This window comes from Myotis lucifugus, unplaced genomic scaffold (assembly GCF_000147115.1).
Source record: "Myotis lucifugus unplaced genomic scaffold, Myoluc2.0 scaffold_2735, whole genome shotgun sequence".
Lineage (NCBI taxonomy): Eukaryota > Metazoa > Chordata > Mammalia > Chiroptera > Vespertilionidae > Myotis > Myotis lucifugus.
The window spans coordinates 1579-15011 of record NW_005873783.1 but is presented as its reverse complement, the minus strand read 5'-3'; the positions used below and the strand labels follow the sequence as shown (position 1 = coordinate 15011).

Sequence of the window (13433 nt, the reverse complement as noted above, 5' to 3'; positions counted from 1 at the left end):
GGTAATTATGATGTGTCTTGGTGTGGGTCTTTTCGGGTTCTCCTTGTTTGGGACTCTCTAGGCTTGTGTGACTTTTTTCTTCCCCACCTCAGGGAAGTTTTCTGATATTATTTCTTCAAATAGGTTTTCCAATCCTTGTTCATCTTTCTGTTGTTCTGGCACCCCTATTATTCGTATGTTGTTTGGTTTCATGTTGTCCCAAAGCTTCCTTAGACTCTCCTCCTGTCTTTTAATTTTTTTCTCCAATTGCAGTACAGTTTGGGTGTGTTTTGCTTCCTTGTCTTCTAATTCACTAATTCAGTCCTCCGCTTCACCTAGTCTACTGTTGATACTTTCAATGGTGTATTTTATTGAAGCTATATCGCTCTTCATTTCTTCTTGGGTCTTACATAAATTATTCTTCTTTTCATCTGTTTCTTCTTGCTTCTTGCATAAGTTGTTGATTTTTTCCTCCGTCCGGTGCATGTACTCTAGAACCCTTATTCTGAATTCTTTTTCTGTCATGTTGCATGCCTCTGTATCGCTTAGCTACTTTTCTGGTGATCCTTCCTTTTCTTTCCTTTAAGGGTTTCTTTGTCTACACATGTTTGATCTCACTGACCTATCTACTTGTTGTGTCGTTCAGTGGCTGCTCCCTGGGTGGCAGTGGCTCTTTGGGCTGTGGATGCTCCTTGGGCGGTTGTGGTAGCAGCTGCTCCTCCGTTGGTAGCAGGTCCTCTGGTGGGTGCAGTTCACAGCTGTGGTGGCTCTTCTGGCTGGTGGAGGGAGGCTTCACACACAGCAACTGTTCCTCAGACAGAGAGTGTGGTGATCAGGAGGCCGCTGTTGCTTGGATCTGCTGCTTTAATTTAAAGGCACAAAATACAACACAACAAGGCACAACATACCAGGCCTAACACAAATGTATTTATGGTATTAATATCCCGAAATAAAGGTGGCTACCCCAGCTAAGAGATTTATGGGATAAGGGAGAAAGAAGAGAAAAAGTTAGAAGAGAAAAACAGAAAAAAAAGTAAGAGAGAAAAGAGAATGAAGTAGAAGAGGGGAGAAGACTATTTATATGAGGAGAAAACTCTGATAGAACCGCCACTAATCCGAACAAATTCCATCAACGGATCCCTGGAGATGAATACAAACTACAAACAACCAATAATATCAAGTTAGGCAAGGGAAAACAGAAGCACAAAAATAACCAGGGGGGGGGGGGGGGTGGGGAACAGAAAAAGAAAAAGCAGAACAACCTCACAAACAATCCTAAAAAAAACCCCAATATACTCAACAATCAAGCAAACAACAACAAAACAGTAGAGAGAGAAAAGAAGAAAAAAAATTTGGATAGTGAAGAAAGATAAGGGAGAGGTGTGTAAGAATTTAGAGCAGGGGATTGGAAATAGGATATATAAGTAGGGTAAAATTTAGACAGGGGGTAAAAAGAATAGGGAAAATCTAAAGCAGGAATAGGGTAAGAGAAACAGGACAACAAAAGGGGAAAAGTGGGGAAGAGGGTTTTAGCAAAGAGGCAAAATTGAGGTAGACAAAAATGATGCTAAAGGAATGATGAAAATAGAATGGAGAACACTAGTCCCAAAATAAAATAAAGAGAAAATAAAGTGACACTTTAAAAATGGTAAAATGGTAGCAGTAATAATACTGGTTAAAAATAAAAATGTAGTAATTAAAAGGGTAAAATCAGGTGATGAAATAAGAAAAAAAATGGTTTCTTAGTTAAAAGGTGAAAAAATTATAAAAAATAATTAAAAATGTGCAGTAATGAAGGTGCTTCAGATCTTCTATTCTTCTTTTTGGCATGAAAGGTATTCAGGAGAATGTTGAATTTCCCTCCAATATACTGTTCCTCCGTGTTGTAGGCTACAGTCCTGATTTTAAGGCAGGCCGTATTGGTTCCTCAGACTGCCTTTATCTGTATTTACAGAAAAGACAGTTCGTAGCTCTGCCTCTGGGTGGCAGTGTGTCTGGGTTGACCTCCGAGGCTATAAGTCCTCTCTGACCAGGAGTTCTCTATTGTACCTGAAACTGGCTTGGGAACGTCCTCCGCCCAGAGCTGGTTCCCCAGTCGTCACTCCCTCTCTGTTTCCCAGGCTCCCCAAAAGCAACCTTCCCCTACAGGCTCTGTGAGTGACCCCAACTGGGTAATCCCATACACTGGGTTCAACAATCAAACTCACAGATTTAAGAGGAAGTGTAAAAACAAGAGCCTGGGAAGCTGTGTGATCTTGCAGGGCTCCACCTTCCAGATCTGCACGGAGTCTCTGCATGCGCTCTGGCCCCTGGCACCAAGTAGCCAGCAGACTGGCAAAATCTGAGGCTGCCCGTTTGCATCCAGTCCAACTGTGGGCTTATTTATAGCGTTCCCTTCTGCCAGCAGCCCTGGGGGAGCCCTTCCACACTCATGGGTCACACTGGCCTCAACGGCTGCAGACTTTGTGGAGCACAGATTTACCCCCACGCGCGTTCCACTCTCCAACCTAAATTGCAAACCGCCCCTTTGGGGGAAGTCTAACCTTTCTGTGGAGGGAAGCAGGTCTCCTCTGAGTTCACGTAGTCGCGCTGCTTGAGAGCCTTTGCTTCCGGGTTAGTAGTGGATCTCTGGATGCCGGTAACAGCCACTCAAGATGGCGCGGTCTCCGTGGCTGAGCCGGTCGCTCTGGGTGAGGTTTCAGCCTCAATCTCTAACCGTTCCCTTTTTCAAGGAGTTCTCTGTCTTTCCTGGCTGCAGACTGTCTCTCAGCTGAATCTCCTCTGATTATTCAGGCTGTATGTTACCTGTTTCAGCTGCTCGCCCTTATCTGCTCCAGGACAAGGCACCAACACGTCCGTCTAAACCTCCGCCATTTTTTCCCCCTGCATTCACTTTCAAGATGAGGGGGAGACCAGGTGTGGTGTGTTCTTGTGCCAGAGAACTTTGTTGTGACACCTGCTCACTGTAGTGGAAGGTGAGAGACCGCAGCCAACTTACACCTCCTGAGAAATTTAAGTGGTTCTTAAGCAGGATCCAGCTTCCATGACAGTAGCTGGTTTGTCTGAGGTGCCCTTTTCTGGGTCGGAGTGAGGGGTTTTAATTAATTAATTAACTAACTAATTAATTAAAAATATTTTTATTGATTTTTCAGAGAGGAAGGGAGAGGAAGAGAAAGATATAAACATCAATGATGAGAGACAATTGTTGATTGCCTGCCTCCTCCACACCCCCCACTGGGGATGGAGCCCGCAACCCAGGCATGTGCCTTTGACCAGAATGAAACCTGGGACCCTACAGTTTGCAAGCCGGTGCTCTATCCACAGGGCCAAACCGGTTAGAGCGAGTGAGGGGTTTTAATAATGTGATTTGTAGCTTCACATCTTTTGTCAAACGCTTTTCTCCACAAAACTCATTTTCTAAGTGGTAAGAGAGAGGCTAATAGCTGCTTAACTTTTTAGTGCACACCTTCCTCCTGGCCATCCTTGCTGAGTGTCTATCCAGCATCAGACTTGTTAATCTGGGGTGGGATGGGACCAGGCATTCAGAATTCCTGGGCGCAAATGGAGGAAAAGTCTCTGCCTGTGCTGGGCAGAAGGGTCAGAAGGACAGGGGGTTTGATGGGGGTAGGGGAGTGTCTCAGGTTTCTGGAATGGGGATGGTCACTTACCAGTCCCAGCCTAGAGGAGGGAGGGAGGCAGAAGAAAGACCAACAAGAGCAGGAGTGGCTGCATCTTTCCCAAGGGCCTGCCCAGGTCAGAGCTGCTGGTATTTCTTGTGTCTAGACACACACCCCTGAGGGGAGCAGTGAGTGTGGCTCAGTGACTTCCCGCACCTCCTTGACTGCGCCCCTCTAGTTTTGCTGGGTGTCATCACACCAGGTGTTTGTGGAAGTTCTCAAGCTTGGTTTGGTGACAATGGCACTGTCGCCACATTTGCACTCCTACTGCTAAGCTACAAGGTGCAAGAAGAAGGAATAAGAACATGAGGGCCTTGGCTGCAACCAGCAGGGGGCTGGAACCTCAGAAGTCCCTCAGTGACTACACCAAGCCTGTTTCCATGTCTGGGCTCCTGGCTCTTTTCCATTCTGATGAAATCATGAATAATCATTTAACAGGCCAGGTCCAGGCATATGAGAGGTGTGGCTTCTGCCCTTGAGAAGCTGACATCGGCTGCAGTGAGAATCTGTGGCTGAGGTATGAGAAGGGAAGAGCAATGGGGAGGGGTGTGCTCGGTGGTGTGAGAGGTAGAGGGTGGACTCGCCTGAGGACCAGGTGGCCTGCACACACCCAAATACTCCAAATGATAGCTCCCTTTCCTCTTTTACCACCACTCCAATTTCTTATTTTTGGAATATTTAGAATCTCCTTTGTAAATGTCAGTATTATATGACACAGGGGGCTTCTCATACCCCACCATTTTGAACAGAAGTCTTAGACTTTTGTTCATTGGCTCTAGTGTCCAGAGAACCCCGTCTCTGATGTCCCTGGCCTAGCAGTTACATACATTTACAAACACATTATCCCAACACTCTCACCAGTGTGACCACGGCAGGAAGAGCAATGGAAAGGGAGGCACTAGGAGTTCTCAACAGCCCAACCCCAGTTCTGTGCAAGGAGCAGCACCTGATGAACACATAGAGGAAGTGTGGGAGAACATGCCGAAGGACCAGTGATGATGCTTTCTGAGTGGTGGAGGCCTTGGTAATTTTCATTTTCTTATCTACATGTTCCACATTTAACTATTTTTCTGTGATGAATATGTACTACTTTTTATACCCAAAAACATTTTCCCAAAGTGGAAGCACACCTATCAATGGCAGATGTTTAGTAAAGTACTTCTTTTTAGCCTCCCTTCTGAAGTTGTATGTTTTAACATGAGATTCCTGTTCTTAACCTAGTCATATAATAAAGATTTGGGTTGCCTTTCAATACAGAGACAGACAGACAGTCACACACACACACACACACACACACACACACACACACACACACACACAATGGGAGGTGGAGAGAGGCTGGCTGAGACCGAGATGAAAGAGCACCCTCAATGTCAGTGTTGGCTGCTGATGGGTGGGCTGCCAGGACACCAGGGGCTGCACTGGGCTCTGGGCTCAAGACAGGGCTGTGCCAGGCACTGGAGCTGGGCCTGGGAGTAATGAAAGGCTTCCTGACCTTCTCTGATTGGTGGGGAGAGGGCTGCATGGGGTGAGCTATACCTTTCCATGATCTTCCCAGGAATTTATCTTTGGGTGGAGAAGTGGCCCCTTACCCGAGAGCTTCTTACAGGACCCTCCATCCAATTTTCGGATTCTTTTATGCTGCATATTGGCATTGGGGCTGCGTGGGGTAGGGTGTAGGTGTGGCTTGAAGTAGGAGGGCAATGTGGATGAGTTAAGAGGGTCCCCTAGAAGAGGGTCACTTTTGGGGGGCAGATGTCTCCCCTTTTCCTGATGGAGCTGACATTAGGCCTCGCAGGGGAGTTGGCACTGGGAGGAGTATTGGTAACGAGTGGGTAGCAAGGCAGCATGAATTTTATTCTAGACATGGAAAGTGCGGTCCATGAAGGGGAAGTGCTAACAGATAGGAGATATGAACAGATGATTGCCACACACACAGCAGGTAACTAACACATGTTTTGGTGAACACAGGAGGAATCAGTGACTTCCACTCTAGAGATGCAAGTTTTTTAGGAGACTGGCAGCCTCCCGTCAACCCCTCTGCACAGGGCAGTTCTGGGCTGCGCCCCAGAGGAGACGAATAGATCAGTTCCGAGTGCCTCAGTCTGGTCTCTGCAGTTGAAACGTCTCATTGTTCTTTCTATCCAGGGCAGAAAGCTGGAGATCTTAGTTTCAACATGAGGAGTTTTCCCATATTTTTTCCCAAAGGAGACAATGCCCTGGGCCATGTGGTCACACACGAGGGGGCCCCCAGAGTCGCCCTGTGGGCAGAGAGAGAAGACATTGAGCTGAGCCTTCCCCTGGCCTGCCCTCCTAGTTGTCCTGGGGTGTGTGGTCCCTGTTAGGAGCTGCATGGGAGATCAGGGTCAGGGCAGGCCTTGTCTCCTCCCTAGGTCTGGGGTTTTCCATTTGACTCTGATGGTCTTTCTCCCCCTTTAGGAAGCCTTTGCCCACCAGTGGCTGTGGGACAGCCTCTCTGCTCCCCGGAGAGACAGTAACAGAGATTGGACATAGGGATATGGCTAGATCCCACTGCGCCAGGTTGCCTGCAAACTTGGTTGTGCCCAGGGCTTGGCATGGACGATGCTGGAGAACTCACCTTAAAAGTAGACTGATTCATTTCTGGGTCCCCCACCCAGATCTCTGTGGTTCTGTTGTAACCGCATCTGTAGCAAGAGATGCACTGCTCATCCTGTTGGATTCCCAGCTCTACCTCATGCAGAGTGTCTGTGCTGGTGTTCAGGTCGAGTCGTCCCCAGCCGGCCACTCTGCACACCATCCCTGGCTTCACCTGCTCTCCCCTCCTGGGCAGCCTGAGGAGGCTCACAGCGGCAGTCAGGGTGGCCTTCCTCTGCAACTGAAGGCAGAGGACAGGAGTTCTCATTGAGCAAGGCCCTAGGGACTCCAGGACAGTCATAGCCCTGGGACAAGGAAAGGGGTCACACTGGGAGGAACGACAGGAAGGAGGTCACAGGAGATGAGAAACCCCAGGCTTAAGGTGTGCAAGAGCCAGGGGAGCCATGAGCCCTACCTGCAGCAACATGATGTCATTGACTTTGGGATGATAGTTTGGGTGGCGGATGGCTGTTTTCACCGGGATGACATCCTGGGTCCTCTAGTGCTTGCTGATGTTGTGGGCGCCCAGAATGACTGTGATGGACCTGCACAGAGACAGCCATGGACGTGGAGGCACAGCAGATACAGCCCAGAGGCCAGGAAGAAAAGAGGAAGCTGGGTGCAGTGCAGGATTGGAGTGGTGAGGAATTCTAGGGGCTGGGGCTGGGCACTGAGCATGCCTATGCCCTGTGCTTGTTGGCAGCTCAGGCTAGGTGTCATTTCCTGGGACGGATCTTGGGTGCTCAGTCACACCCTGAGCTTGCCTTTCTCTAAGCAAAACTGTGAATTTCTGGCCCAGTGGGAACTAGCCATATCCCTATGTCCAATCTCTGGTCCTGTCTCTCCGGGGAGCAAAGAGACTGCCCCACAGCCACTGGTTGGCAAAGGGGCACAACCTTGGCCTCCTTCCTAAGCCTCTTTGATCAGTCCCTCCAGTCTTCAAGAGGCCACTTATATCGACCTGTCCCTGTCTTTCCAAAGCTGACCTGTCCTCTGAAGTGCTCCTCTGTGCCCCTAGGTCTGCAACCCCTGAGAAGAGGGTTCCCTGTGAGGTGCCTGCAGAATGGTGGGGCCCAGGCTGCGCTCTTCACCTTCCCCAGCAGTGAGCTGCAGTCAGCACAAAGTCCTCACACACAAGGAAACCCCCACATCTTTTTCTGTCTGAAATCCTGATCCGAAGAAATGCCTTGTAGGGACCAGAGTAAGGCTTGACCTCATGACCCCCGATGATTTCACTGCAAGAAAATCTACCTGTGCCTGCTTGTGCCCATGAGCCAGAGGCTGGAGAGAGGACACTGGAAAGGACAGGGCAGGTGAGGAGGCAGATAGTGATGTCTGCAGTCATCAGCCATAACCAATAAGACATTCTGCAAGTTCCTTGGGCAACATTCCTTGCTTGGTACGTGACTTGACCCTTGAGACTGAGATATCCCCTCTGACAAAGAGAAGAGCAGTCCTGATCCCTTCATTCCTGTTGCAGCCATGCATGTGGGCAATGGGATTTGTGTCTGGAACAAGCAGTTTAGTGCCTGTAGAGCATGGAAAATTCTTACCCTCAGGATCCCTGGTTCTCTCTCCCTTTTTGTTCCCAGACTCATGGAGCTCCTGCTGGTTTGTACTATTCAGAACATTGGGACTAAAAAATTACCTGAGAGAACTAGAGACTCATCCAGCCTCAGAGGACCAGGATGCCACCAACTCTGGGACCAACTGGATCCCCAGCTCCTTTGCAAAGCTTGGAGAAGGGTGTAGAGATTGAGGATAGATTTTAAGACATTGAGTTAGAATGTTATGGACCTTGCTTTGATTACTGAAGCCTGTCCCCTTTGCCAAGATGCGATTTCATATGGAATTATTTCTCATTTTGAGCATCCAACCTTCTTCCAGATGCCTTTGCAAAAGAGCCCACTTTTCAGATGGGAAGGGACAGGAGAGCACCCATGGGCCCTCCTCAGGAGCAGCCCTCTGCCCTGCCATCCCTGCTTCTGTCACTCAGCATTAGTCTTGCTGGTCTTTGAGGGAGGTAATATCTAGATTTGAAAAAGCACCTGGGGATGGTCCAGGGCCAGACGTGTCTGAGTGTAGCATGTGAGCAGGGCTGTGCCAGTACTGAATGGCATTGGGCTTCTGCTGGGGGTCAGTCACTCACCTACCTGCGCCTTGGGAGCCAGAAGAAAGGCCATCAGGAGCAGAAGTGGCTGCATCTCCTCAGGAAGCTGCCCAGGTCAGAGCTGCTGGTGCTTCCTCCTGGTCTTCTGAGCCCAGGGTTCTCTGGCCTTTATCACATACAGCCCTCTCTGAGTGTGTCACACCGCGGTGTTGTCAAGGTCTTGGGCAATGTGGGTTCATGTGAAGGAGGGAGAGGAAATTCCATTCAGATAAAAGTCAACACTGTCAGTTTCACTTGTGTTCAGGTGTCAGAACCTGTATTATGTTCACTGTACACTCCCAATTCCTGGCACGTGGTAGGTGCACAATCAGCATTTGTTCATTGATTGATGAAAAAACTGTGCTTTCCAGTCCTACTGCAGAGAGCAGCCCTTTCTAACTCAAAAGGTAGGTAGAGCCCATGGTGGTCACCACACAGCCTGAGCCTTGAGGCCAGCAGTGAGGAACAGGCTGCAGGGGACTAAGGCTCCTGAGTGACCAGGAGTCAGTGGATTCTGAGAACATGGTGGGGACACTGGACTAGATGTGAGGGTGGAGCTGGCTCTGCCCAGTGAGAGATGGGGCCAGGTGTTCTGCAGACACCCTGTTGCCCTGTCCTCCAGGGCCCTGCATGGGGCCAACACATGGGGTAACCCTGTGCCAGGGCATAAGCTGGGTGGCAGCTCATTGACCAGGCACTGCTTGAACCTGGGCACTCTAGGTGTCCTCGGTGGGAGGGATATGCAGAAGTGGGAGCTCAGACCAGTGCGGTCTGTGGGGTGCAGGGTTGGTGGATTCTGAGGATGCTCAGTGGTCAGCAGGGATGAGAAGGAGGGGCAGCCAGGAGACTGGAGGCCAAGCTAGGCCCTGAGCTCAGAGGAGGGCAGAAAAGGGCAGGGAGAGAAATTCAGCCCAGGAGGGAATGAGGAGCTTCTCAGGACTTCCCTCCCTCCTCCACCCCTGTCTCTGCTCACCAGCCCCCAGACCCCAACCCTGCCACCCCCTGGTTGCTGGAGAACAATGTCCTGCTCAGGAGGGCTCCCCTCTCCCCAGTGTGTTGAGACCATGTCCCTGAGCTGCAGCCCAGGCTGTGCCTGCTTGATGCCCAGCACTTACGTGCTAGTCCTTTCCTCCAAGCTCGTAACAAAGAGGAGGAAGTAAGACCTTCACACTGAGCCCAGGGCCTGAGAGATTCATGTTTTCTCCTAATGTCGCTCCTCTCTGTCCTGGCAGAAGGGCTGGCCCTGAAAGTGCAGGTGTGGCCAAGAAGGATCTGGGAATATCTTTGCACGAGGTTTTGGGGTTGGTGGGGGAAGTGGAAGAGGAGGAAGTAGAACAGAGAAGAATTGTGCTATTGGCCTTCTGAGCACAGAGCTAGTGCCTGTGAATTAGGGTCAAAGAATAAACAAATCATCTGAGAGTCATTTATTTGGTTGTTGGCACCACCTCCCTCCCCACAGTGTGGTCCTGGATTAGCTCCAGAGAAGATGTTCTGGGTCTTGAAGTTGGAGGCTTTCCATGGTTTCCTTTATCCAGGGAAGGAAACTGGCAACTTTGGTGTAGACCTCAGGGGGTGTCCCATCTTCAGGTCCATTAGAGACAATTCCTTGGATCTTATTTTCACACAGGAGAGGCCCCCCGGAGTCCCCCTGTGGATAGAGAGAGGGATGACTGAGTAACTTCTCCTGGCCCTGCCCTCGACCCCTCATCCCAAGCCCCTCTCTGAGAAGGCTGCCTTGCATGGTTTCCGCCTTGGAGATAAGCAGGCAGGCAGGTCCCTGTGGTCCCCTCAGCCTGGACATTGTCACTGCTTCACTTCACCCCCGGTGGTGGCTCCCTCTGCTCCCCCAGGTCCCTGATCCTCTGGCTATGAAGGTGCTGCAGTACTGTGGCTGCAGCCTACAGTGTAAGGACCCGAGAGCCGGCAGGTGGGGCTGACACTTGGCATGGAGAAGGAGCCGCTTACCTTGGAAGCCACCAGGTATAACTACTGCACACCCAGGGAATAGTGATCTAACTGCTCTGTCCCAGCTTGGGCTAGTATTACAGATTCACCATCTGGAGGAGCACCATGTTTAGAGTGACCATAGGCCCTTGTAGCGTCTCATAGGGCCTATTCCTCTCAGCTCTGGTGGCTCTCCTCTTTTCTTCTTGGGGAGAAAGATCATAGCCTAGAGGGTGAAGGATTCCCCTCTTTCCTCAGGTCCCAGTCTGTACCCAAACATCCCTCTTCCCATAGCCAAGCTAAGCAGATGTTCAGTATCACCTTAAATGAAGACTTCTTTTTTGAGTCCCCCACACAGAGTTGAATGGTCCTGTTGTAATCGTCGAAGACTTTTTCACACTCTGAATCATTTTGCAGGGTCAGCTGTACCTCCTGCAGAGTCTTTGAGCAAGGGCCCTTCAGTGTGACCCGGCCCCAGCCGGCCACAGTGCACTTCTGTCCTGGCCTCAACCTGTTCTTGCCCGTGGGCAGTTCGAGGGGCTTCACAGCATCAGTTTGCTTGATGTTTCTTACCAGCTGGTGGGGAGGAGGCAAGGGAGCCCAGGTCAGCCAGTGCCTCTGGGCCTGGAAACCATGATGGGACCCCTGAGTTACTGGGACTAGTCAGGTGACTGGAGTGGGAGGAAAAGAAGGGACAGGTCACAGTCAGAAGAGAAACAATGAGACCTCAGAACTGCAAATGCAGCAGGAGGTTTCCTCACCTGCAGTAACATGATGTCATTGGAGAGTGTACTGTCATCATAGTCTGGGTGTGGGAAGGCTGTTTTCACTGGGATCTTCTGCTGGGTCTTCTCCTGCTTTTCGATGTTGTGGGCACCCAGGGTGACTGTGATTGAGCTGCACAGAGAACAGAGTGGGTGAGTTTGCCAGTGAGGGAAAGAGATCTATCCCAGGGATTATGAATGGCAGGTGATAGCTGGTGCAGGGCATAGGGGCCAGGGACTTGGTGAATCTGCTTCTCAATGACACTGAGGTCAGGGAGCTGGGAGCTCTCTGTTGCCCCCAGGAAATGTCATGAAATTACTTGCATTTGCATTTTGACCCTAATGCATGTGTTCATAGTCCACCGCTGCTTTATTTGGCCAGTGTGGTTGTTCTCTTCTCAATTGTGTTCCTTGCTGTCACCTCTGACCCTCTGAGCCCAAAGCTTACCTGTCCTATTGCTCAGGCTCTCATTGCCCGGTCATGTTCTCTGATGGCTCCTCTGATGAGGTCTCTTGGGCTTGAGTTACCAGGAGCCTGGGGAGCTGCCCTGGGCTGCAGCTCCTGGAATGAAGGGCATGGTCCCTCTAGGGGTTTCAGAAGCTGTAGCCTGGTTGCGTTCTCTTACCGTCCATTGCAGTGAGCAGCTGTCAGAACAAAGTTCTTTCCCACAAGGACACCACCACACCTGGACATTTCCTCCTCATCTCGAATGCGAAGTAAGGCCATGTAGGGTCTGGAGTGGGGCTTGGCTTCATGTCCCCCAATGATCTCCCCTGAAGGAAAATTCTGTTGTACTTTTGTGGTGCCCCCCTCTCCTCACCCCCACCCATCAGGTGCACCAGGCAGGCATTGGCTTGATGAGTCATATGGCTGGCCACTTGGGAGCCTAGGATGGCATAGAGCTGGGAGTAGGTAGTGAGTAGGTAGTGAGGGGCCTCCACTTTCTCATCTGGAAAAGGGAACAGCAACAGGCTGGGACTGTGACTTTGCCTGCCATATAGCTGGTGAGAATACAGGTCTCAGGAACAGGGAAGGCCTGCAGGCTCCTGAAAATTCCTCTCCTGACTTCACTTGGTGTTGGGTGAGCTTCTGAGGCCCCTGTGGTGCTGTGATGTCCAGGGCAGTGTGCTTTGCAGTGTCCAGGACTTAAGTTTAGGGATCTAGATGCTGACACGTGGGGAGATACCAGGTAAGTGTTTGTGGCTGCTTGGAGGGATGGCTCCCAATGGGCCTCTGGACGAGGGTTGGTAAGGCCAGTGCTGTGGGATTCTGGAAAGCAGAGAAGTTTGGGGCTGCCAACCTCACTGGCTCATCCTTTAAGGAGAGGACCTGCTGAAGGCCTGGGGATAAAAGTAGAGCTGGAGAAAGGGACTGAGGGGCCTTGAGATGGAGCAGAGGAAACAGCAGTCTTCTGGGGACAGTGACCCCACCAACTGTGGGGTCTGCTGAGCTCTGGGCTTCTCTCCTAAGCAGACCCTGAGGACAGCACCTGTCTCATCACAGACATGGAGGCCAGGACTGCTCTGCCCTCTGCAGTTTCCCAGCCTCTGCCATGCACTTCTAGGAAGTTCCACTCTCCACCTGGCACAGGTAGGGCCTGGGGAGGGCATTGTGCCCCCCAGCTTTTCTTGAGAATAGGCTTCTGTCCTGTCATTTCTGCGTGTAGCTCATCCAGCATCATGTGTGTGGGTCTGAGATGGGATGGGAGCTGGGGTTCAGAGCATTCCTGGTGGAGAGCTGGATCTGGGATGTGCAGAAGGACCAGGAGGTCTGTGCCCACTGTGGGATGGGTTGGGCCTGTGAAGGTGGGGATGGTTACTCACCTGCCTCTGCCGAGGGGAGCAGGAAAAAGGCCAGCAGGAGCACGAGCAGGGGTGGCTGCATCTTCCCAGGAAGACTGCTCAGGTCGGAGCTGCTGGTGTTTCTCTGTGCTCTGTTTTTATGCCCAGGAGAGGAAGGAAGTGTGGGTGGGCTCTGAGACCTGAGTCCCACTCTGGTTTTATAGTGCTTCATCTGAGAAGGCTTTCTATGAAGCATCCCCACCCCCACACCTCCTGCCTGATGATGGTATCTGGGTGGTTGTGTGAGAAGTATGCAGTGACCACATCAGTACCCACAGGTGATGACGCAGAGCAGCCACCTGAGCAGACTCCAGCCCCAAACAGGAACCCAAGGGTACAAGGTGGGGCCTGTGGCTTGCGGTATTGACCAGTGGAGGTACTGGAGCCCAGAAACCTGAGTCCCTAGTGATAGAATTCCCAGTGCCTCATCTCCATGCAACTAGGTTCATCAAGGTAATTTCT

At 50.9% G+C, this 13433-nt stretch overlaps 2 protein-coding genes across 2 annotated transcripts; both read right to left on the bottom strand.

The window, feature by feature from the left end:
- Positions 1-2593: 2593 nt before the first annotated feature.
- On the bottom strand, positions 2594-8476 carry LOC102440598 (granzyme H-like). The gene is given in 8 exon segments (XM_023749087.1): positions 2594-2665; positions 2785-2807; positions 5249-5342; positions 5756-5917; positions 6256-6513; positions 6688-6817; positions 7364-7507; positions 8418-8476. Coding segments are annotated over 8 exon segments (942 nt in total).
- A 1416-nt stretch (positions 8477-9892) lies between these two features.
- On the bottom strand, positions 9893-13125 carry LOC102440283 (granzyme H-like). The gene is made up of 5 exons (XM_006108587.3): positions 12954-13125; positions 11756-11903; positions 11127-11262; positions 10687-10941; positions 9893-10069 (listed from the first exon to the last, which is right to left on the bottom strand). Exons 1-5 carry the CDS (start codon positions 13012-13014, stop codon positions 9893-9895), a joined length of 777 nt encoding a protein of 258 aa, XP_006108649.1. The 5' UTR covers positions 13015-13125.
- Positions 13126-13433: the final 308 nt, after the last annotated feature.